Source organism: Tachyglossus aculeatus, chromosome 22, assembly GCF_015852505.1.
Source record: "Tachyglossus aculeatus isolate mTacAcu1 chromosome 22, mTacAcu1.pri, whole genome shotgun sequence".
Lineage (NCBI taxonomy): Eukaryota > Metazoa > Chordata > Mammalia > Monotremata > Tachyglossidae > Tachyglossus > Tachyglossus aculeatus.
The window spans coordinates 31,858,956-31,884,376 of record NC_052087.1 but is presented as its reverse complement, the minus strand read 5'-3'; the positions used below and the strand labels follow the sequence as shown (position 1 = coordinate 31,884,376).

The 25,421-nt window shown below is 40.2% G+C and overlaps 4 protein-coding genes and 1 non-coding gene across 5 annotated transcripts; all 5 read right to left on the bottom strand.

Annotated features, from left to right (window-relative positions):
• Positions 1-309: 309 nt before the first annotated feature.
• Positions 310-1,245, bottom strand: LOC119943258 (olfactory receptor 478-like). Its single transcript, XM_038764066.1, has one exon. The coding sequence runs from the start codon at positions 1,243-1,245 to the stop codon at positions 310-312; it is 936 nt and encodes a 311-aa protein (XP_038619994.1).
• A 6,584-nt stretch (positions 1,246-7,829) lies between these two features.
• Positions 7,830-8,765, bottom strand: LOC119944046 (olfactory receptor 502-like). Its single transcript, XM_038765273.1, has one exon. The coding sequence runs from the start codon at positions 8,763-8,765 to the stop codon at positions 7,830-7,832; it is 936 nt and encodes a 311-aa protein (XP_038621201.1).
• A 6,051-nt stretch (positions 8,766-14,816) lies between these two features.
• Positions 14,817-15,922, bottom strand: LOC119944045 (olfactory receptor 502-like). The gene is made up of 2 exons (XM_038765272.1): positions 15,821-15,922; positions 14,817-15,758 (listed from the first exon to the last, which is right to left on the bottom strand). Exons 1-2 carry the CDS (start codon positions 15,920-15,922, stop codon positions 14,817-14,819), a joined length of 1,044 nt encoding a protein of 347 aa, XP_038621200.1.
• A 6,331-nt stretch (positions 15,923-22,253) lies between these two features.
• LOC119944323 lies at positions 22,254-22,391 on the bottom strand. Its single transcript, XR_005455814.1, has one exon. It is a non-coding gene; the product is annotated as a small nucleolar RNA SNORA7 (small nucleolar RNA).
• Positions 22,392-24,192: 1,801 nt separating this feature from the next.
• On the bottom strand, positions 24,193-25,143 carry LOC119943721 (olfactory receptor 491-like). The gene has a single exon (XM_038764861.1). It carries the CDS (start codon positions 25,126-25,128, stop codon positions 24,193-24,195), a length of 936 nt encoding a protein of 311 aa, XP_038620789.1. The 5' UTR covers positions 25,129-25,143.
• Positions 25,144-25,421: the final 278 nt, after the last annotated feature.

Genomic DNA, 25,421 nt, shown 5'->3' with positions numbered 1-25,421 from the left:
CATTCTATTCAACCCTCGGGGGTGTACAACACAACAGACACAATCCCTTCCCACAAGGAGCTTACAGTATAGCAGGGCGCATGCCACAGCACAAGTTCTCTTCAACAAAGGGTTTTGTAAGAGCACACATTAGAGGAGGATAGAAATAAAATGCAAAAATCCTGATTACTGTTATGAACTGACATGCATGAATAAATCACACTCTAGTGTTTGATTCTTGACATTTAAAATCGATCAATCAACGGTATATATTGAACACATAACGCAGAGAACAATACTAAGCACTTGGGAGAGTACAGTATGGCAGAATTAGCCGACACGTTCCCTGCCCATAATCTTCCACAGTGCATTTTTCACCTCTTTGTTCCTCAGGCTATAGATCAATGGGTTCAGCATTGGAATCAATATCAGATAGCACACAGACACCACTTTTTTCTGATCCAACGAGAAGCTGGAACTGGGTAACAGATAAATAAAAATTGTAGTACCATAGAATAAAGTGACCGTCATTAGGTGAGAGGCACAAGTGAAAAAGGCTTTTTGCCTTCCTCCGGAGGAGTGGATTTTAAGAATAGCCAGCAGGATGTACATATATGATACCAGTGCGGTCAGAACCGTAACCAGCATAATGACAGCCATGGAAACAGCAGGAAGGACTTGGGCAATCATGGGGTCTGAACAGGACAGCTTCAATAATGGGGGGACGTCACAGTAGAAGTGATTAATTTCACGAGGTCCACAGAAGGTCAAACTAAATACACTAGCTGTATAGACCACAGAATTCAGGCAGCTGGCAATGTAGGAAGCAGTAACCAGTGAAGTACACAGCCTCTGAGGCATGCAGACTATGTATAACAGGGGTTTACAGATTGCTACATATCGATCATATGCCATCACTGCCAGAAGACAATACTCCAATGTCCCTAAAGTAGCTGCAGCACAGAACTGGGCCACACATCCTGGGTAAGAAATGGTTTTCTTGTCCTCTAAGAAATTTGCCAGCATCTTAGGGGTGACAGATGTTGAATAACATGAGTCAGAGAAAGACAGATGACTAAGGAAAAAGTACATGGGTGTGTGAAGTTGCAAACTGGCTCTAATGATTAAAATCATGAGCAGATTCCCCAGTAGGGTGACCACATAGATGAGGAGGAACAGCACAAAGAGGGGGATCTGTAACTGTGGATCACTCGTTAATCCAGACAGAATGAACTCACTCACAGCAGTGTGATTTCTGTTAGCCATTTACTGTCCTTCTGTTATGTGGGAAGAAATTGAACTACACCATCATCATTGCAGTGCTCGGAGGCCTGTAGGAGTAGAATGTCTGTTAAAACCAAAGATTGGAAAGACTGGAGAACATGAAGAACTTTTTAAGCCCCCTTTCCCTGGAAATCCCTTCCTCATCAAATTGGCTAGATCAGATATCCCCCTATCTTAACAGCCCTTCTAAAATCACATCTCATCCATAAGGACTCATTTAAAAGGTCTTTCTCTTGTCAGTTTTTTCATCTACCCATATAATGATGATGATAATGATAATAATAACAATAAGAATAATAATTTTAAGCACTTGCTATGTCCCCAGAAATGTGCCATGCTCCTATTTTGTTTTATTTTGTTGTCTGTCTCCCCCTTCCAGATTCTGAGCCCATTGTTGGGTAGGGATTGTCTCTGTTGACAAATTGTACTTTCCAACCGCTTAATACTGTGCACACAATTAAGCACTCAACAAATATGATTGAATGAATGAATGGACAGATAAAAGACAAGCAGTTCCTTTCCCACATGGGGCTTATAATCTAAGATTGCCCCAACTTCCACTTCAAGACTTTTGCAGCAATCATTTACCCATAATACTTGTTACATATCTTAGATACAAATTAGGTAAGCACTAATTTTAGAAAGGAACTAACTACTATCCAGTTTTTCTACATCCTCTTCATCTATCTTCCCTGCTACATTATAAGCTATTTTTGGACAGAGGGCACGACTACTAATTCTATTATACTCCCCTCAATGCTTACCAGAGTGTGTTGCACATAACAGGTCCTCAGTAAACTCAGTTGATTGACTGACTTTCAACCACTGACAGAAGATGATAGCCACTAAGTCACTTGTCTTGGCTTCAGGCCCTCAGATCTCCCAATGAAACCAGGACTCACTGTATGGTTCCCTCTCACAGCAATTCTTAATTCACTTTCCAGTTACCAGTACACACTACTCCAACCCTCTAATTTCCTGCGGAGCCCAATCATCCTCATTGCTGGCCCTCTCCATCATTTACTTCATTTCCTTCATCCTTACAATTTCATTTTCCCCCATTACACATATTACCAGTAGCAGGTCCTCCACCAGATTATTAAATACAGTTCAATGGGGAATTTCTTTGTCATACTCACCAAATAACTTTGTTTCAATATTTTCTCCATCTCCCTCTTTTCTTCATTATAAACCTCCATTTAAAATTCAGAATCCCCTCTTCTCTGTCTTCTAGACATTCCACTTCTTTGAAAGCTTTCTTCTTTGTTTGAAAAGTTTAGTAGCCAAAGAAGGTAGACTATTTCCAAGTATTAAGGATGACATGAGGTCTAGAAATCAAATGAAACAGAAAATTAACCTGAAAATCTTCTGTTTAAGACCATTTGTCATTGCATCCATGTTAGTAAACTTCCTTAAAGTATAAGAAAGCAGCAGTCTACAGTTTTCAACAACTACGTTTTTGAATATTTTTCCCCAAGTGATTTTCTAAATAGCTATAATGATCAATTCATTAAGAAAAATCTTGATTCACCATCACTACCAAAATTGAAACAAAAAGAAAATGATTTCCCCCCAAATTGAGCTTGGCATATTTTTGAGCTATTTCAGTAAAAGAAAGTGTGAGAAGACCATGATTTTTGTAGGAAAATATTTACTATGATATAAATTACTCTACACTGTAGCAGAATAGAGTATCATCTCAAAATGGCTCTGCCTTTTAATTTAATGCCAATCTTCACATAAACTAAGCACTTTTCTAATCAAAACTACAAATCCTAACAGTGATGAGTGCAGTCAGAGAAGCCTGCAGCCAATGCACACAGAGGAAGCATCATCTAACTGATTACTGAATGAATCTAGAAGATAAGATCAACAGTAATCTTCTGCAAACTCAATTCCCTTTTGCTTTGATGAAAAGGTTTTTGAGACATCTATACCTGTGGAAGTGTCTGGAAAAAGGTAACATTTCCTAACCATTAAAATGAATGGATACTGAAAGCTGCTTATAGCTTCTTGGCTGGGACCAACTCTATTGCATTGCAATGTCCCAAGAGCTTAGTTCAGTGCCCTGCAAACAGTAAGCACATCATATATACCAATGATTGACTAATTAAGGAAGTGGAGGGACAAATCAATGAGTTTTTCCCATATGAAGAAGGAAAAGAGACTTTTATCCTCTTCACGTCAAAGCAGCCCTGAGCCTCAGAATAAGCCTACACTTTCATCCCTATTCCTGCACCATGACAGCATAAACTCAAGAAGAGCTGATCTCCGTGGATTTACATTATCTCAACATAACCTCCAGCTAGGAAGGCAGAGGAAGAGAAGGCCGAAGGAGAGTCAACTCACAAAATTCAACATTTTTCAAAATTAAAATTCCAAGAGTTCGATGGCAAGATGTTGGTAATGAAAAGAGTTATCATTTAAGGCTTAAAAAGCATTGCAGTGGGTAACAGAGGCATGTTTATATCGGGATTAGTGGTGTTTGGGGATTAAGTCCCTCAATTCCTCCGTGTCACCTGTGATACTGCAAGAAGTGAAAAACATTATTTAATTGCACTTTAGGTCACTCAGACGCTGAGAATAATCATCTGCAGGATCTCACAATTTCTCCAGAATCCCAAGGGATAGGGTCATTTTTGCTAAAAAGGAGTTTCTGTATTATTCAACAAAGAAATCTGAATTACCCCTCAGAGAAATCTCACACAGCGTGGAGTGGAGCCACCAAGGTTTCTTAGTCGAGGGCTTCACCTCAACCACCTCATGATGATGTGAGCCTAAATTAGGACAGGGACTGTGTCCACCCTGATTTGCTTCTATCCACCTCAGCACTTAGAACAGTTCCTGGCAAGTAAGCACTTAACAAATACCATATTAAATATTTTCTGTCTAAGCAAAGTAGCATGGCCTAGTGGATAGAGAACAGCCCTGAGAGAAGGATTTGGGTTCTAATCGCAACTCCACTACTCATCATCTGTGTGACCATGACCAAGTCACTCAATTTCTCTGTTCCTCAGTTACCTTATCTGTAAAATGGGGATTAAGATTGTGAGCACCATATGAGACAATGGACTGCGTTCAACTTGATTAGCTTTTATCAAACCCAGCGGTTAGTACAGTATCTGGCACATAGTAGGCACCTAACAAATGCCATAAAAAACACAGCAAAAAAAAGACCACATTTCTAGGTTCTAAATTTTCACAGTTTAAAGTCCCTCCTGGTAATTTGTTACAGACTTTGGGAAACACCTTCACTCTTTTAAGCTAAAGAACCATTTAGAGCAGTACCAGTAATGATTAGGAAGCAAGGATTCAGGGAGTCAATGGTATTTATTCAGTGCTTTCTGTGTTTGAGAGTTGTATTAAACACTTGGGAGAGAACAATACAGTCGAGTTTGTAGACATGGAGCTTAAATCTGATCACTTCCTCACAGCAGAAAGAGTGTTCTGACCTCTGTAACCCAAAAGGAGGAAAGGAGCTTGTGTTCCTTACTCGATCTATCAACAGTTTTAATGAACACCAACTGTGAGGAGAGGGTTCTTATAAGTGCTTATAATAAAGAGGTACTAGACACCATCTCTGACCTTAAAGAGCATGTATTCTAGGGAAAGAGACAGACACTAAGGTAATTTGCAGGTAGGAGGAAAGAGAATATATATTTAAGTTCTTAGGAGTTGGATATGTATGCAAATACTCCATGTCGTTTAGAGAACATTTCTACTACGTTGTATTGATCTCTCCCAAGTGCTTAGTACAGTGCTCTGCATACAGACAGTGCTCTGCATACAGTAAGTGATCAGTAAAAACCATTTAGTGATTGACTGATTGATTTAGAGTATATAAATGCAAGGTTGGTACAAAGGGCTGAAATAGCAGTTGTAGGCATGAAAACGGTGATGTGGGAGGTAAATTAATCAGGGATGACTTCTTGGAGGAAATGAGAGAGAGCTGAGTTGCAGGAAGAAGGAAAGACATAAGCAAACGTCAGAGGAGGGAGGGATGGTAACAATGCACAGTGTGTAGGTTAGCTTGAGAATTATCCTCCCGATAATGATTTTATGATTGACAGGAATTGTGTATATTCTGAAACGCAGGAGAAATCTGCAATGAAATCTATGTATTTCGCATGAAATGAGGTCTCCCTAAGATCTATGTATACTGTGCATTTAGGGAAAGAAGTTCAGTCACTCAGGATCATTTCAAACTAGTTTCTTAAGCCAGTAAATAAAGGGATTAGAAAACTGAATCAATACTGAATCAATACACTCCCAATAATCTTGCGACTATGGGTAGAAAGATGGGTGGGAGAAGCAGGCTTCTGTAAACAACATAAATATGCCATCTTCAGATTTGTATAGAGGGATCTGGGGAGGTTATAGAAAAGTTTCCTCCTCTCCCCTCCTTACATAAACACACACTTTGTAAGCACCTTAATAGGAGGGATCTTGCGTATTGATTCTACTGAAATCTTCGAAGGCCTTACTTCAGGGCTCTGCACCAATAAGTGCTCAGTATATATTAGTGATTGATTCTTTACTCAGCTGCAATATATGTGTATGAACATAATCTCCAAAACTGGAGGCAGGGAAGGGGGAGAAGCTCAGATTTGGCACATCTGGAATTGACATTTCAGAGGACTAGCAGTGTTGGTCATTTTCTTTTAATGTTTGTAAGTGCTTAATTGTTCCAGGTGCTGAAGTAGATACAAGATAATCAGGTTGGACATTGTCCCTGTTCCACATGAGGCTCAAAGTCTTAATCTCCATCTTACAGATAAGGGAACTGAGGCACAGAGAAGTTTAAGAGACTTGCCCAAGGTCACACAGCAGACACATCAAGGAGCCGGGATTAGAATTCAGGTCCTCTGGCTCACAGGTCAGTGCTCTTTCCACTAGGCCCTGCTGCTCCTCTAAAATAATAATAATAATATAATAAATAATATTAAAAGCATTAATATCTTAATGAATACTCAGGACAATAATAGCTCCTCACATTTGAGATTTTTTCAGATTAAAAATGAAGAAGGGTGTGATGGACTAAGCAATTTCAATCATGCTTTAATCTTCAAAATATATCTAAATTGAGTAACATTCTGATTTGGAACTGGTTTGGAGAAGCAGCGTGGCTCAGTGGAAAGAGAATGGGCTTTGGAGTCAGAGTTCATGGGTTCAAATCCCGGCTCCGCCAATTGTCAGCTGTGTGACTTTGGGCAAGTCACTTAACTTCTCTGTGCCTCAGTTCCCTCATCTGTAAAATGGGGATTAAGACTGTGAGTCCCCTATGGGACAACCTGATCACCTTGTAATTTCCCCAGCACTTAGAACAGTGCTTTGCACATAGTAAGATCTCAATAAATGCCATCATTATTATTATCCACGCTGTGGGTGTCCCACCTAGAACTGCTTCCTCAGAAGATCCTGCCACTGAGAAGCTCTGCCCTATAGCTTAGGGCAAATCTCCCAACTTGCTCTCCAAAGTTAGCCCTACCCTACTGAAAGGTTAGCAAGAAAAATGAAATCAGTTCAAAGATATCTAAGGAATGGAGGGGTCAAGGGATTTGTCAGTGACACTAAATAGGGCAATTGGATGAAAGATGAAGAAGACTAGAAGTGCAACAAAGATTACCTCAGGACTTGGAAGCAATTACTTTTTTGGCTCTTGCCAATGGAGAGAGAATTGACAAGGAAAATGAGAATATGCAGTGACTAGGCTTTCACTAGACATGCCTTTAAGAAATGAAAAAAAAAGTTGGAAACAAAGTTTCATTACAGATAAATTTGAACGAGTTTATTGAAGCAAAATTCAAATTAATCAATAAATCAATCGATGGTTTTCATCCAGACTTACCGAGTGTTTATCACTAAACTGAATGTCTGGGAAAGTACAGCAGAAGCAAAGCAGACCTTACCTGCCATCCAGGAGTTTCCTATGTCATAGGAGAGACAGTCTATAATTGTTTACATTGAGAGCAGGAGGAAAAGAATGATATAATTGGAAGATGAATGACTGTTGAGATGGAATAATGTAATATGTAATGAAATGTACCACTGAATATGTATGAGCACCCAATTCCATTATAGCACTTTTTTTTTGCATTTTCTAGCTAGAGCACTATTGGGCAATTAGGAAACAATCTCTGGAAACGTGGGCCTGACTAGAAACAGCTTGATGTGGTGTCAGAAGAAACGGGCTGTGAGCATATCTGCAGATTCAGTCAGACAATCATGTTTATTGACTGTATACAGAACACTCTACTCAGTGCTTCTGGGAGTACAATATAACAGACATTCCCTGCCCACATTGAGCGTAAAGTGTAGCACGGCACGTGCCACAATGCGAGTTCTCCTCACCGAATGGATTTGCAAGAGTTCAACCGTCACATTAGAAGAGGATGGATGTAAAATGCAAAACTCCTGTTTATTGTTATGAATTTACCAGCATAAATAAATCACACTCTACTGTGTGATTCTTGACATTTAAAATCAATCAACTAATGGTGTATATTAAGCACTTACTTTGTGCAGAGCACTGTACTAAACACTTGGGAGAGAACAATATGGCAGAATCAGCTGATCCGTTCCCTGGCCATGACCTTCCATAGGGCACCTTTCACCTCTTTGTTCCTCAGACTATAGATCATTGGGTTCAGCATTGGGATCAGTATCATATAGCACACAGACACCACTTTTTTCTGATCTATGGAGAAGCTGGAACTGGGCAGCAGATAAATAAACATTGTACTTCCATAAAATAAAGTGACCGTCATTAGGTGAGAGGTGCATGTGAAGAAGGCTTTTTGCCTTCCTCCAGAGGATTGTATTTTAAAAATAGCCAGCAGGATGTACACATACGATATCAGTGTGGTCAGAACCGTAACCAGCATAATGACAGCTGTAGAAGCAGCAGGAAGGACTTGGGCAAGCCTGGGGTCCGAACAGGACAGCTTCAACAATGGGGGGACGTCACAGTAGAAGTGATTAATTTCAGGAGGTCCGCAGAAGGTCAAACTAAATACAGTAACTGAATAAACCACAGTATTGAGGCAGCTGGCAATGTAGGAAGCAGTAACCAGTAAAGCACACAGTCTCTGAGGCATGCACACTACATATAACAGGGGTTTACAGATTGCTACATATCGATCATACGCCATCACTGCCAGAAGACAATACTCCACTGTCCCAAATGTAGCTGCAGCACAGAACTGGGCCACACATCCTGGGTAAGAAATGGTTTTCTTGTCCTCTAAGAAATTTGCCAGCATCTTAGGGGTGACGGACGTTGAATAACATGAGTCAGAGAAAGACAGATGGCTAAGGAAAAAGTACATGGGTGTGTGAAGTTGCAAACTGACTCCGATGATCAAAATGATGAGCAGATTTCCCAGAAGAGTGACCACATAGATGAGGAGGAACAGCACGAAGAGGGGGATCTGTAACTGTGGGTCACTCGTTAATCCAGACAGAATGAACTCACTCAGAGCAGTGTGATTTCCGTTGGCCATTCAGTGTCCTTCTGATACCTGGAAAGAAAATGAACTACACTATCAACATTGCAGTGGTCAGAGGCTCATGGATATAGCGTTCCTTTTCAAAGCTCCTCAAAGGTAGGAATGATACCTACTAACTCTATGTTACTCTCCCAAGTGCTTGGTACAGTGTTCTGCACAAACCGATTCTCAATAAATTCAGTTGACTGATTGACCTTCACCATTGGATCACTGGTCTGGACTGCAGGCCCTCAGGTCTCCCATTAAAGTCACGGCTTACTGAATGGTGGCCTACGGGAAAGAGAACAGGCTGGGAGTCAGAGGCCCAGGGTTCTAATCCCAGCTCTGTCACTTGTCTGCTGTGTGACCTTGGGCAACTCACTTGACTTTTCTGAGCCTAAGTTCCCTCATCTGTAAAATGGGGATTTAGTCTTATGTAGACTGTGAGCAATAATAATGATAAAGGTAATAATAACGATGATAATGATGATGAAAATGATGGCTTCTCATGGAAATTCTTAGTTCACTCAAGGAAGATTTCTTCCCAGGAACAAATGCACATTACTCCAATCCTTTACATTCCCACAGAGCCCAATCATTCTTACTTCTTGTCCTAATCATCTTGACTCCATTTCCTTTATCCTCATTCATTCATTCATTCAATCATTTATTGAGCACTTACTGTGTGCAGAGCACTGTACTAAGTGCTTGGGAAGTACAAGTCAGCAACATATAGAGACAGTCCCTATCCAACAGCGGTGTCACAGTCTACAAGGGGGAAACAGACAACAAAACAAAACATGTAGACAGGTGTTAAAATCATCAGAAGAAATAGAATTCTAGCTACATGAACATCATTACCAAAATAAATAGAATAGTAAATAGGTACAAGTAAAATAAATAGAGTAATAAATCTGTACAAATATATACAAGTGCTGCGGGGAGGGGAAGGAGGTAGAGTGGGGGGGATGGGGAGGAGGAGAAGAAAAAGGGGGCTCAATCTGGGAAGGCCTCCCGGGGGAGGTGAGCTCTCAGTAGGGCTTTGAAGGGAGGAAGAGAGCTAGCCTGGCAGATGCGTGGAGGGAGGGCATTCCAGGCCAGGGGAAGGATGTGGGCAAGAGTACATTATCCCCATTACTCATTTTAATTATAGTAATACTTCCACCAAATCCCTTAATGTACCTAAATAGGGAATTGCATTAGATTGTCATACTCACAAAATTACCTTATTTCACTTTCAAAAAGCCTGCCATTTTTTTTTATTTGAACTTCCGGTCATCTAACATTCAATGTCTCATTTCACTTTCTTCTAAAACACTCCACGTCTTAGAAAGTTTTCTTCTTTTTAAGAACATTTAGTAGTCAGTGAGGATAAACTAAATCAGATCATGAAGGATGATTATAGATCTTGAAACCAAGCAGAACAAAGAATGAACTGAAAGTCTTCATCCAAAGGAGGTATTTTGGCATTGGATCTGCATAAGCAAACACAGAAGCTGCATCCTTGAATTAAAATATTAGCAGCATTCTATACTTTTAAAACCTTTAGAGTCAAATGCTTCATTTAAAAAAAATTACTAAAAAATTGTTTGACACTATTCTGTGGTATCCCATTTCAACATAGTGTGAAATGACTGTTTCCTGTAGGAAAGTATTTACTATGACAAAAATTGCTCTTCTTATCGTTTACAAAATCAAGTAAGTGGAGGTTCTCTTCAACAGGGCTCTGCCTCACAACTTCATGCCTCTCCACACTTAACTTGATGAAGTTTCTGCTCTAATATTAAAATTTCAATGAATGTGCCATGCAGTCAGAAGAGCCTGCAGCCAATGCATACACAGAAACAATGTCTGATAGATTTTTAAAGGAATGCAAAAAATGAGGCCAACTTGAATGTCCAGTCAACGGGACTCCCTTTTTCTTCGATCAAAAGCCTTTTGGAAAAGCATCTGTACTGTTGGAATGTTTAGAAAACCTAACCATCAGCAGGTACAAACAATGAATAATCTTTTGGTAGGTAATTTCCTGGTATAATGAGGAAGGAAAAAAATTGAGTTTTTTATCCCTGTTAAAGAGGGGAAAGGAATTTCTAGCCTCAGTTGGAAGTAATCCTGAGCCTACCCTTTTTTCCCCATGCCTGCACCTGTCGGCATGAAGGACTGATATCTGTTGATCTATATAATCATATTCTAACTTCCAGGAAGGGGAAGAGGTAGAAAAGGTAGAAGAAGATTCAGTCTCACAAAATTCCACGTCTTTCAGTGATCCAATCCAAGATCTCTCTAACAAGTATTTAGGTGGGGAGGAGAAGATCTGTTACTTGAGGCTCAAAAATAATTGCACTGGGTAACGATGTCATGTTTATATTGGGCTTAGTGGTGTTTGGGGACTGTGCTCCTGAAGCCCACTGAGACCCCCATGATAGTGCAAGAAAAGAAAGGCATCAATTAATTGTTCTTTAGATCACCTAGGTGTGGAGAATAATCACCTGCAGGACTTCAAAATTTCTCCAGATTCCCAAGGGATGGAGTCTTTTTTGCTTGACTCATTTTGAAACCGAAATAAATTTCTCTTACTCAACTCCAGAAATCTGAATTATCCTTCAGAAAAAGCCCATAGGATGTGAAGGAATGGATTTCATAGGGTTATCCTCAGCCTCTTGATGCAGACATCTTCCTTAACAAAGCATTTTGTGAGCAGGGAATGTGTCTGCTTATTGTTACACTGTACTCTCCCAAATGCTTAACACAATGTTTTCCACACAGTAAGTACTCAGTAAAAACGATTGAATGAATGAATGAGTGAGTGCTTTCTATGTGTCAAGCACTGTACTAAGCTCTGGGGCAGATACAAGATAATCAGGAGTCTCACAATTAAAGTAGGAGGGAGAATAGCTATTGAGTTCCCATTTTAGTGATGGGGTAACGGAGACACAGAGAAGTTAAGTGACTTGCCCAAGATCGCACAGTATGCAAGTGGCAGAACTGGAGTTGGAACCCAGGTCCCCTGGCTCTGTCCAGTAGGCCAAGCTGCTTCTCTAATAATAATAATAATGACACTTGGCTCTATCTTTCCCCGGGCCAAAGTCCCTCTTTATAAATGTTACAGGGTTACAAATGCATCTACACCTTTTTAGGCCATTTTGGAACCTTTTAGGGCATTGTCCAGTAATGATTAGTTAGCAAGGGATTCTGTGAGCCTGACCACTTTGTTTCAGGAGAGAGTTGTGAGACCTTCTCCCATAAAAGAGAATGAGGGGTGAATGTGTCTCTTAACCAATCTATAATTTAATGAACAGAACTGTGATCTGAACTCTGTTGTAAGTGCTAGTGACAGTATAATCTGCAAACCAATCATGTGTTCATGGCAGTACAATAGAGTGATGTGATGCCCTCTTTGCCCTCAAAAGCTTCTCTTCTAGGAAGAGAGACAGGCACTAAAATGATTTACAGGTTGATAAGGCAGTGGATACTTAAGTCATATGATATGTATGAAAGTGTTACAAGTGGCTGTGAGTTCTTAACAATGCAGTGGATGTAGAATACCTGGGTGGAATATGGGGGGTAAACCTGGAGGGGAGAGGAGAAATTAAACCAGGATGGCCTTCTGGAAGAGATGAGATTTCAAAAAGGCTTTGAAGATGGCCTAGTAGTTTGAGTAAGGATCTGGGTTTTAATGCTGGCTCCACCACTGGTCTGCTGTGTGACCTTGGGGAAGTCACTTAATTTCTCTGTGCCTCAATTACCTCATCTGTAAAATGGGGATTAAAATTCTGAGCCTCATGTGGAATACAGACCGTGTCCAACCTGATTAGTTTATAGCTATCCCAGGACTTAGTACAGTACTTGCTAAACAAGTACCATTAAATAAAACCCCATCTATCATCTGCCATACATTGATGGGCAAAAGCTTAGAAGCAGAGAACCTTGAACAAAGGGCAGTGAGTTGGTCAGCTAAAGAGCTAAATTCCTGTGAGAGTCTATGATTAACAGGAATTGTGAGCACCCAGAAAAGTAGATTTCTGAAATGAAATCTATGCATTTCACAAGAAATGAAACCTCCTTGAGCCCAGAATTTTACTTCACAATTATGGAAAGCGGTGCAGTCGCTCAGGAACACTTTGATTCAATCTCCAAGATCACATTTGCACTAAAGTACAAAATAACTGAAGAAAATATCTTCTCTCCTCTTTCCTCAAAAAATTCAAAATTTTGGCTCAATCTGCATAAGTCAGAATGAAAAAGAATCTGAAACTATTTCCTGAATCCTCCTGTTTCTGAATATCCCTTAAAAATTTACCTCATTATCCAGGCAACCAAAGAGAAGTCTGTTTGGTCCTCTGTATCCAAGCTTTAGACTATGATCATACATACAAGGTCTTTCTAGAAGATTGCCTCTTCATGCTTGGTGGAGGAACCCAAGTGTTTAGAACAGTGCTCTGCAAATAGTAAGCACTTAATAAATACGATCGAATGAATGAATGAATGAATGAATGAATGAAACTGCTGGACAGACTGTCTCTGCCTAGGAGTCTTGGGTCCTGCTTCTTTATGCTGCTTTAGCCACTTAACTCCCCCAAAACCATCTTAGAGTCTAGGAAAGGCCCCAGGCCCTCATGAAGAAGCAGGGTCCGGGAGAGGTTTGGAGGCCGCAAACACCTTGAAAATTATCCATCAATCAAGTGAAGATGTTGATGTCAAATTTCCTGGGCCAGGCACTCTATTAGGACTCGTGGCCTATGACTGGAGTAACACATGCTGAATTGGCATTGGCAACTCTCTCTCATGAATGTTTGGTATTAAAGAATGAGGTACAGATTATCAATCAATCAATGAATCAATAATATGTATTGAGTGCACAGCATTGTACTAAGTCTTTGGGAGAGTACAACAAAATTGGTAGGCACATTTCTTGCCCACAGAGACCTCACAGTCTAGAGGAGGAGGCAGACATTTAAATAAATTATGGATCTGTACAGAAGTGCTGAGGGGCTGAGGGTGGGGTAAATAAAGGGTACAAATCCAAGTGCAAGGATGACACAGAAGGGAAAAGGAGTAGGAAAAGGAGGGCTAAGTTGGGGAAGATTTCTTAGAGAAAATGTGCCTTCAATAAAGCTTTGAAGGAAGGAAGAATGACATTCTGTCAGATACGAAGGTGGAGGAAGTCCCAGGTCAGAGGGAGAATGCATCAAGGAGTTGGCAGAGACTCTATTAAAAAAATCCAACGGGGCCTGACTCAAACCAATGAGCAAAAGGTTTTTTAATAGTAGACTTTTTTCAATTGCCTGTAATTATTTTACATATTACATGTCTATATTTGTTGGGTCTTTGACACAGAAATTTAAATAAAATATTAGTGCAAACTATCAGAGAGGCTATGGTTGATTAAAGCCAATAACAACCACTTTTAGTCTTTTAAAAGTAAATAGAGATATGGGTGGGTTTTTTTTCATTTATTAAACCAACAATAGGCTCTATCCTTTACTAATCAAAATCACTTCCTTTTCACATTTCACTTCTCATTTCTTTATACTTCCATTTCCTTGCATGAAGATCATAGATTAAAGAAAGTACATTAGTTGGCAACGGTAAGGATCTTCCTGAAGTGTCCCCTAATTCTTGTGACTTAAGATCTTGATTGTGGTAACCATCTTGCAACATGGGATGATTTGAACTGTAGCCCCCTACTGATTTCATGCAGTAATAATAATAATAATAATGGTATCTGTTAAGCGCTTCTATGTGCAAAGCACTGTTCTAAATGCAGTAAAGCAGAACATGTGCAAGTTCACATGTGTAGTTCAATTCATTCATTCATTCAATTCTATTTATTGAGCAGTTACTGTGTGCATATCACTGTACTAAGCGCTTGGATAGTTCAATTCAGCAACAAAAAAAGACCATCCCTGCCCACAATGGGCTCACAGTTTAGATGGTTTTATACATGATCATTAGTTCTTTCCACAGAATGCTCACACAGCTATATTCGGTATTCAATATAATGAATTCTTATGTATTTTCCTTCATCCCATTAATTCCTCCTGTTGACCTGACTCTCCTTTAGCATTAGGAAACTCCTTTGATCAGAACTGTTCTTTTAAGGGCCTCCATCACATCCTTGTTCCTTAAACAATAGATCATGGGATTCAGCATGGGGATCATGACCATGTAAAATACAGACACCATTTTGTTCAAATCCATTGAGTTGTCAGAGCTGGGCATCACATAGATAAATGTGACCGTTCCATAGAAGAGAGTAACAGCTAACAGGTGAGACGCACAGGTGGAGAAAGCTTTACGTCTTCCACCTTTGGTAGGCATTCTCAAGATGGAAATGAGAATGTATATATAAGAGGTGATGATGGTCCCACATGTAATTATGACAGTGATGCCCGCTGAAGATGACTGAAAGATCTTTGCCAGGTGGGTGTCAGAACAGGATAGTTTCAACAGCGGGGGGGTATCACAATAAAAGTGGTTTATTTGATTGGGTCCACAGAAGAATAACCTAAACACACCATATGTACATAACAGAGAATTCATCAAGCTTACAATGTAAGATGCAGCAACCAATGAGGCACAAACCTTTTCGGATATTATAAGCGTATAGATGAGAGGACTGCAAATTGCAGCATATCGATCGTATGCCATGACTGCCAGGAGAAAGCATTCTGAGAATCCACAGGTCGCTGCCAACCAGAACTGAATGACACAGGCAGGGTAGGAAATTGTCTTCTCTGCTAGGAAGTTTACCAGCATCTTGGGTGTGACAGATGAGGAAAAACACATATCTGAGAAGGACAAGTGACTAAGAAAAAAATACATTGGAGTTTGAAGTTGAGAATTGGTTCTGATTAATATAATGATGACTAGATTTCCAAGCAGAGTAACAGAATACACAACTAGGAACACTAAAAAGAAGATCACTTGAAGATTAAGGTCACCTGTTAATCCTAAAAGAATGAACTCTGTCACTGCAGTATTGTTTCCATTTGCCATTATTGCTTGCTAGCAGTCCGCTGAAATGAAAACAGAGACTCAATCAACCGACTGTATTTATTGAGCCTTACCTTAATAAGTGTTTGTGAATGTGCAATAGATTTAGGACAGCGGCTCCCTCTTCTTAAGGAATTTACAATCTGGCAAATAAAGTCAGTGAACTGGCCCGGCATCACTGTTCTTTATGAAAGAGAGGAAGAAAGAAGCATGGGTGAGTAGAAAAATAACCGAGCACCACATAATCATGCAGTTGAAATGGAATGTCAGTGGAAGATTACTTGCAAAAAGAAAATGGAACAAGCTTTTGTTTTGCAATTCATATTCCCACAGATTACAGTAATTGAAACATTTTTTCTTTGTATTTTGCAAAGATGTATTTTATCATCTTCATTCGGCTTGGTTCAGTGGATAGAGCACAGGCCTGAGAGTCAGAAGGTCAGGGTTCCTAATCCCAGCTTCAACAATTTGCTGTGTGACCTTAGGCAAGTCACTTCAGTTCTCTGGGCCTCTGTAACCTCATCTGTAAAATGGGGCTTGAGACTGTGAGCCCCACATGGGACAGGGGTTATGTCCAACCCAATTTGCTTGTATCCACCCCAGTGCTTAGTACAGTGCCTGGCACACAGTAAGCACTGTGAGCCCGCTGTTGGGTAGGGACCGTCTCTATATGTTGCCAACTTGTACTTCCCAAGCGCTTAGTACAGTGCTCTGCACACAGTAAGCACTCAATAAATGTGATTGAATGAATGAATGAACAAATACCATTATTATTATTGTCATTATTATTATTATTATCCTGGTCACTATTGAGGAATTACACTGTGGAACTGTATTTGCATAACTTTTTTACAGAGAAAGATCGTAGCTTTCTCTACAAGAAATTTCAATAGAACATTTCCTAGTCTCTTCTTAAAGATCCTTCCTTCCAATGTCTATTGACCTCTTTTTTCATCACTTGAAGTTTCTCCATCTTCATTTCTATTAAACAGTCTAAGAAAAAGTTTAGGAATTAATTTAAAATCTTAGGCAAAGGGCCAGTGCATATATCCCAAGGGTACTTTTTAGATCATAATACATAAGATTTTAAATGTTTTTTGATTATCTGGAATCACCCAACTTACCTTGTACGAAAACAAAGTATTGTACCTTTAGCTCACCAAAGGAAGTAATCTTTGAGTGATAGAGGGAACTGTATATATATTTTTGAGCAGTGTTATGGGACTAAATCCCTGAGGCCTACGGAAAGTTTCAAAATGCTGATGGGAATGCATAATCATTAAAAGATCCTTTATGCCTGCAGAGTATTGGAGGAAAAAAACACACATACACACCTAGAATTCTCAAAGGAGTCAGTATGTTTTCTGTTGTTGTAGCTGTACAAGGCAAGTGAAACCGATTATTTGGCCAAGCAATTGGCTTCCTCTTCTTTTGGACTGTCTATATGAGCAGAGACTGGAGAAATATAGTTTGGATTTCAGGTTCTTTTGCATGTAACAATAATAATAACTGTGGTTTTTGTTAGGCACTTAGTATGTAGCAGGGACTGTACTAAGCACTAGGGTAATACAAGCAAATTGGGTTGGACACATTCGCTGTCCCACCTAGGGCTCGCAGTCTTCATTCCCATTTTACAGATGAAGAAACTGAGGCACAGAGAAGTGAAGTGATTTGCCCAAGGTCATACAGCAGACAAGTGACAGAGCTGGAATTAGAACTCAGATCCTTCTGACTTCCAAGTCCATGCTCTATCTACTAAGCGATGCTGCTACTCATATAGACCGTGAGCCCGTTGTTGGGTAAGGACCGTCTCTATATGTTGCCGACTTGTACTTACCAAGCGCTTAGTATAGTCCTCTGCACACAGGAAGCACTCAATAAATATGACTGAATGACTATAGACAAAGCACTCATTATTTCATTACTAGGTTTATGCATAAATCGATCTACTGTATCCAGAGCGTTATAGTTAGGACTTGGAGGAGAACAATAGAATTAGTAGAAATAATCCCTGCCCTTAAGGAGTTTACTATTTCCACCTGCCACACAAGGCTGTAAGGGTAGATAGTTGAAAATGGAGGGAGGAGGAGAAATGGAGAACAATGAATGTGAAATAAGAATTATGGTGGAGCCTACCCAAACCTGTTAGGCTTGAGGGAGTTTACAGAACGATGTTTTCCGCATCTTCCCTTTAGAATTTAGTGCATACTGAAGAACCAAAATTGCTTGAAAATCTGTGACATTATTCTAGCTTTCAGAATAAAATAATAATAAAGGAGTTAGTTTAGCATGGAGGAGAAACTGACATGATCAAAGAAGGTCAATTGAGTAACCATAAGATTTTTCAGAGGGAGAGAGTAATTGTCGGATTTGAGGAGGGAGGGCATGCCAGGCCAGAGGCAGGACATGGGCCGGGGATCGGTGGCAAGACGGGAGAGATTGAGGCACCGTGAGAAGGTCATCACCAGAGGAGCGAAGTGTGTGGGCTGGGTTGTAGTAGGAGAGAAGTGAGGTGAGGTAGGAGGGGCCAAGGTGATGGAGTGCTTTAAAGCACGCCTGTCCACTCCGTGGCCTTGGGCAAGCCACTTAACTTCACCCATGACAGTTTCCCCAGGTGTAAAATGGGGATAATAATATCTGAACCTTACCTCGCAGTGATGCTGTGGATAGTAAATTAAAATAACTCATATAAGGTGCTTTAGCGAAAAAAACCCCCAATAGATTATTTTAATGTCTCTCCCCCTCTAGACTGTAAGCTCATTATAGGTAGGGAAGGTGTCTGCTAATTCTGTTGTACTGTACTCTCCCAAGCAATACTCTCTCCCAGAAATACTGACCCTACCTGATTCATTGCAAGGGAATCATCATCACGAGATCCAAGAGTATTGAAAAGGAACCACCCAGAAGTGGATATATTAGGTTCTGTGTTGCAATGGGACTGAATCTCAAAAGCATAATGATGATGGCATTTTATTATTAAGCACTTACTATGTACAAAGCACTGTTCTAAGCACTGGGGAGGATACAAGGTGATCAGGTTGTCCCACAGGGGGCTCGTAGTCTTAATTCTCATTTTACAGATGAGGTAACTGAGGCCCAGAGAAGTGAAGTGACTTGCCCAAAGTTACACAGCTGACAATTGGCAGAGCCGGTATTTGAACCCATGACCTCTGACTCCAAAGCCCGGGCTCTTTCCACTGAGCTATGCTGCTTCTGTGTTATTCTCAGAATAAACAATACAATGAATACCTTTCATGTCACAGAAGTGATGGGAATAAAGCATCCCCCAAACCCTATGATATTTTTAACTGTTAACCAAGAAGATGTTTTACAGGGGATGCTGGAGAGGGAAGGATACTTCTATTTGGGATAGAAAGTTAGTGCCAATTGAATCACCTTTAGCTCCTGGGCAGGCTGCTAGCTGTTTGTATTTGTGTTTGTGATGTGCCTCATTTGCTCTTATTGAGTTATTTCAGAGGGTTGCTGGGTTATTTTGCTGGCTTTTGTGAACTGGACCTTTCTATGCACAGGGCTTCTCCCAACCTAGACTGCAACCTCCATAGCATAGCTTGTATTTCTGACAATTTTCATTATATTGATCCCCAGTATTGCACGCCGGGGTGGAAGGAGCACAAAAGGAGGTACAGGTATGAAAGATATTGGAGAAGTTTAATGAAGGTTGATGTAAGTAATTTATTAAGTTCATTTGGTAAATTCATTTTCAAGCCAGGACCTGGGTAGAGAATGTGTCTCTTCTTCAACTGTCCTTTTCCAAGCGCTTAGTACAGAGTTCTTCATGTCTTGGACCCTCAATTAAACATCGTTTATCGACTGATTTCCCCATCATATCTCACTGGGTTCTAGCATCATGGGCTCTCAGATTTAGAACTTATAGGAAACTTCTCACCATTATTCCTACAGCCAAATTATGCTCAAATCTGTCAACTTTTCCTTTAAAACATCTCATGGATTTACCCATTCAGCTCTACCCACACAAGCCATTCCCTGGATTTAAACACAAATCATGTCACCGTTAGAGTATCATCTTAACCTCATTGGTGGTCTCCTTGCCTTCAGCCATTCCCCATTTCAGGCAGGACCAGACTCCACATGACTGCCTGGATCACCTTTGGGAAATGTCACTGAGCACATCTTTCCTATCCTCAAAACCTTTCAAAAGTGAACTCTCTCCTTCTGCCTCAGGTAAAAACTACTAGTCATTGGATTATAGAGTCTCCAATCAATTATATTTACTGTGCCCTTACTGTGTGCAAAGCACTGTACTAAGAGCTTAGGGGAGTTCAATGCAAGAGAATATTAGGACTGTAAGCCCCACTTGGGACAGGGATTGAGTCCAACTTGATTAATTTAGATCTACCCCGGTGTTTAGTATGGTCTTTGGTATGTAATAAGTGCTTAACAAATGAAGTAATAGTAATAATGATAATAATAGAATAGACCACAAGGAGTTTCCAGTCTACAGGGGAGACAGACATTAATAGAAATTGCAGGTAGGAGAAACAGTAGAGTATAAGGATATGTACATAAGTGCTTTGCAGATGAGATAAATTTAAAATCTAGTGGGGGAAACAGACATGAAAATAAATTACTGATAGCTCCTCCAATGAAGATGGCAACAAACTCCCTTTAGGTATGTGTGACTGTGGTATTCAACCCAAGAGCTAGATGGTGTCTTTCAAACTGTAGCCTGAAGGAGCTCTTGCAGGCCTGGTGTCCTATCAGTTATCCAGTCATTAAGTTGTTTGGACACATTCTCTCAACCTCCAGCCTTCTCCTTTATTACCCAGTGAAGAGGGCAGTAATCTCATGAATCACAGATGGAACCGAGGATTTCATTGTTTATTACTTTGTCTTCCCATTTATTTCTCAGAGAGATAAGTGGGTAAACTGATAATAATACTTGAATATAACACTTGGGTTTTAAAGGGTGCCAAACTTCATCATACAGGACATTTTGAACATCTTCTTTGTGCTCTGTACTAGGTGTTTGGAAAAATATGATAGAGTAAAAGGGGGCCCTGCCCTCTCAGAGTTTAAAATCTAATGGGAGAGACAAGCAACCACATATAGCAGACAATAGGCAGGTAGAAGGAAACAGAAGAACAGCGCTGAAACTGGGGTCCCCCCTCCCGGCCTCTCCCTTCGATGATGCCCTAAGACCTAATAATTAGTGATAATCATTATTGGAGAAGCAGCATGGCTCAGAGGAAGGAGCCCGGGCTTTGGAGTCAGAAGTCACTGAATGTTTTTGAGAAGGAGAGTGATGTCAATCAATCGTATTTATTGAGCGCTTACTGTGTGCAGAGCACTGTACTAAGTGCTTGGGAAGTACAAGTTGGCAACATATAGAGACAGTCCCTACCCAACAGTGGGCTCACAGTCCAGAATGGTGATTATCTGAGTGATTATCGTCTGAAGGTGATTATCTGAGTGGCTATATGCAGTTTAAATCAAAGAGGGAAGAGATTTAAATAAAGGGTGACAAGTAAAGAAGCAGTTGGCAATACAACCAGAAGATAATGAAGACTTGAACCAAGGTGGGGGCTGGAAGGGTAGGGAAGAAATAGCACCATGCTGGTGTTCTGTGCATAGTAAGCACTTAATAAATATGATTGATTAACACATTTCCTAAATAGGAGCCTACTAGTCTAAGGACACACAATCTCTTAGACATAGTCATTGGATAAGCCAGCAGGGGCAGATGACTACGTATTGATTACACGCCATCATGGTCAAAAGGGGGCACTTAGCTGGTCCAAAGATATTAGTGAGAAAGAATTAGCACACTCCATATATGAAATGCTTTTCTTCTGCAAAAATTTGTTCTCAAGTATTTGTTCCCCAACAGGGTAGCCACATAGGCCACTAGAAACAGCCCAAAGAGGACTATCTGGGCCAGTGGATCATTTGTCAATCCAAAAAGAATGAATTCCATGACAGCAGTTTTATTTCCACCAGCCATTTATCAGCCATTTCTGTTTTGGGAGATGAAACTGGAGATTAAATTAGAACACAGCAATACAGAACGGTATCCACAATTCATAGGAAAGCTTCCAGAAAGAATACAGTTTTTTTAAAAAAGGAGAAACTGTAGTAGAAAAAAAATCATTAAAGACAATATAATAAAAAATGACTTTAGAAAGCAAGATTGTTACAATCAATTAATTAATCAATGGTATTTATTGAGTGCAGTTACTCTATTAAGTGTTTGGGAGAATACAATAGAATAGGTAAACATGACCCCCAACCCTCATCACTTGTCTCTTCTTAAGCCATCAAGTAGTTTCCGACCCATAGAGACACCACAGATACATCTCTCCCAGAATGTCCTGCTCTCCATCAGCAATCATTTTGGTAGTGTATCCATACAGTTATCTTGGTAAAAATAAGGAAGTGGTTTACCATTGCCATCTTCCACACAGTAAACTTGAGTCTCTGCCCTCGACTATCTCCCACACCACTGCTGCCCAGCATGGGTGAGTTTTGACTTGCAGCAGATTGCCTTCCACTTGCTAGCCACTGCCCGAGCTAGGAATGGAATGCGTAGACCTCTGCTTGACTCTCCCTCCTATAGCCAAGACTGGTAGAGTACTGGAAACTCTCCAGACGCTTCCCTAAGAGGGGAATCCTCATCACTGACCCCATCAAAATACCCTTTATGATTACTTGTTTCAATTTTCTGAGGGCATTTATGCATTACATAAGTGCACAATTTCTCCCCACTGGAAGTATTTAACAATAGCACGAATTATTTTGTCAGGGATTTCTGCCTTAAGTCAAGGGAACAAATTAAGTAATGTGTTCAGCTTCCTGGTTCCATAAATAAATTTCTCCCATTTCAGTAATAATAAATAACATGCAATAAATTCCAGTTTTTCAAAGTAAAGTCTTAGAGGAGTAGTATGACTTTGAATGTTTACAGTAAAGTCTTAGAGTAGTAGTATAACTTTGAACGTTTATGGTTCCTGCATCCCTGCATTCTAATGTCTATATCTCTTATTTCCTGTACCTTCTCCTCTTTATCTTTCCCATTTCTTTGGTTCCCAGAGGCCCTTAGCTAATCTGAGTCTCACTGTGGACTCATCAGCTTTGCCTCCAGTCTCAGTGCAATTGAATTACCTCAGCATTGCATAATTCAGCTCACTAAAATTGTAGTTTTTTTTGAAATAAGAAATCCATGGACAATCACATATACACCCTGCTACAGTAAACAAGATTAAGTCAACTTGCAATCAACACAATGGGAGCATTGACCTTTGAATTCATCCCCCTGACTACCCTATTTATCAATAGATTCCCAAACGTATCTGGCAGATAGTAAGCATTTCTATTCATTTGATTTATTCCTGCATCGGTTATTGGAGAAACCTCACCGAGTGGATCAATTAGGCATCTTAAATAATAAAAATAAACCTAAAAGATCAATTTCTGGGAAGCCTCAGAAATGCAGACCCTGCCTGACTCACTGCAAGGCAGTGTGGCATAGTGGACAGAGCATAGGCCTGGAAGTTAAAAGGTTATGTGTTCTAATTCTATCTCTGCCACTTAGCTATGTGACCTTGGGCAAGTCACTTCACTTCTCTGTGCCTCAGTTATCTCATCTTTAAAATAGCAATTGAAACTGTGAGCCCTATATGGGACAGGAACTGTGCCCAACCCGATTTGCTTGTATCCACCCCAGCGCTTGGTAGAATGCCTGGCACATATAAATGCTTAACAAATATTCATTCATTCAGTCGTATTGCTATGGGTTGGAGATGACTCAACAGCATAAGACGACAAGAAATATGTGCTTAAGCAGTGTAACTCAGGAGATTTGACAGTCAACTGGCCATGTAATATCTGTGTGCTCTGTGAGACACTGGAAAAATATGTCTTGCCAATCATTTTTAATAGTTGGTTTTCACTTATTAGGTAGCCCCAAAACAACCTTGTGGCACTCCAAGACATGTGCACATTCCTTCTGTGACTCAGTCCTATATGGAAACATCATCAACAATTGTATTTATTGAGCACTTACTGCATGCAGAGTGTTGTGCTAAATGCCTGGGAGAGTACAACAGAGTTGATAGACACCTTCCCTGCCCACATCAAACACAACTGTCATAGACTCTTGTAATTTCATCAGTGAGTGGGTCATTGTAATTCTCTAGACATTGTAGCAATGACATTGGTGATGAGAAAGGAATGAAGATCCATAATTTTGGATAATTTTCAATGTCATTAAAATATGGATTTTTCTAAAAATTGATTTCTTTCAAGATCTTGATGTTGAATAAAATTCTAGACCAGGGTGGTGGGTGGGTGATAAGGGAGGGCTGAAGGGATATTCTAAATTATATGATTTGAAACGGTCTTTATCAAACTTCAATAAATAGACCCTGGGCATATCTCCCATTGTAACACTGCCAAATCATCATCACGGTTAAGAAAACTTTTTCCTGTCAACTACCTTTCTCAGGGCCTCCTTAACATCCTTGTTCCTCAGGCTATAGATCAGAGGGTTCAACATGGGGATTATAACGGTGTAGATCACAGACACCATTTTATTTTGATTCATCGAGTAACTGGATTTGGGCATCGCGTATATGAAAGTGATGGTTCCGTAGTACAGAGTGACAGCAGTGAGGTGGGAAGTACAAGTGGAGAACGCTTTGTGCTTCCCTTCCCTTGAGTTCATCCTCAGGATTGTCGAGACAATTTGTACATAAGAAATGACTATGACAAGCATGGTGACCACTATTATTGACCCCGAGGAAACAGAAGGAATGATTTGAATAACTGAAATGTCTGAACAAGAAAGTTTCAACAGTGGAGAAAAGTCACAGAAAAAGTGGTCTATCTGATTAGGCCCACAGAAATGCACATTTAATAAGCAACTGGTAAATGTCCAAGCATTCACACAACCACCTATGTAGGAAGCAACTACGAGCAGGATGCAGACATTGTCGGACATTTTGCCAGAGTAGAGCAGTGGGCTACAGACAGCCACATATCGGTCATAAGCCATAGCAGCCAATAAGAAGCATTCAGTTGTCCCAAAAGTCACCACAGAACACAGCTGAGCAATACAGCTTACCAAAGGCATGGTGTAGAAATCAGCCAAGAAGCCACCAAGCATTACTGGTGTTACACTGGAGGAATACCCAATATCAACAGCAGCCAAATGGCCAAGGAAAAAGTACATTGGGGTATAAAGTTTGGAACTGACCCTAATCAGCAAAATGATGCTGATGTTTCCCATTAAAGTTACAACATAGATCCCAAGGAATGTCATAAAGAGGATGGCCCGAAGGGTGGCATCCCCAGTTAACCCCAAAAGAATGAATTCTGTTACAGTGCTCTGGTTTCTTCCAGCCATGAAATATTCTGTAAATAGTTTCTGTTGAAAAAAAAGGGGACCTTCCATTAAATGAGAGCTGATCGTAGTAATTATTGAACAAAATCCCACAATAATAATTATGCTATTTATTAAGCATATAAACAACCTTTGTTATGCTGGTGATACAACTCTACTGGCAGAAAGTGAATGAGACTTGAAGGGCTTATTACTAAAAGTTAAGGAACAGAGCAAAAAGACGGGCCTATATTTGAATGACAAGAAAACAAAGATCATGACAACTGGAAGTTTTAACACATTTGTAATGGACAGAG

Excerpts from the sequence above, each read along its gene's own strand:
- LOC119943258 (XM_038764066.1), bottom strand. The coding sequence starts at position 1,245 with ATGGCTAACAGAAATCACACTGCTGTGAGTGAGTTCATTCTGTCTGGA.
- LOC119944046 (XM_038765273.1), bottom strand. The coding sequence starts at position 8,765 with ATGGCCAACGGAAATCACACTGCTCTGAGTGAGTTCATTCTGTCTGGA.
- LOC119944045 (XM_038765272.1), bottom strand. The coding sequence starts at position 15,922 with ATGCCGGGCCAGTTCACTGACTTTATTTGCCAGATTGTAAATTCCTTA. Across the intron at positions 15,759-15,820 it reads ATTCACAAACACTTATTAAG|CAAGCAATAATGGCAAATGG; the intron begins GTAAGGCTCAAT and ends GCGGACTGCTAG.
- LOC119943721 (XM_038764861.1), bottom strand. The coding sequence starts at position 25,128 with ATGGCTGGAAGAAACCAGAGCACTGTAACAGAATTCATTCTTTTGGGG.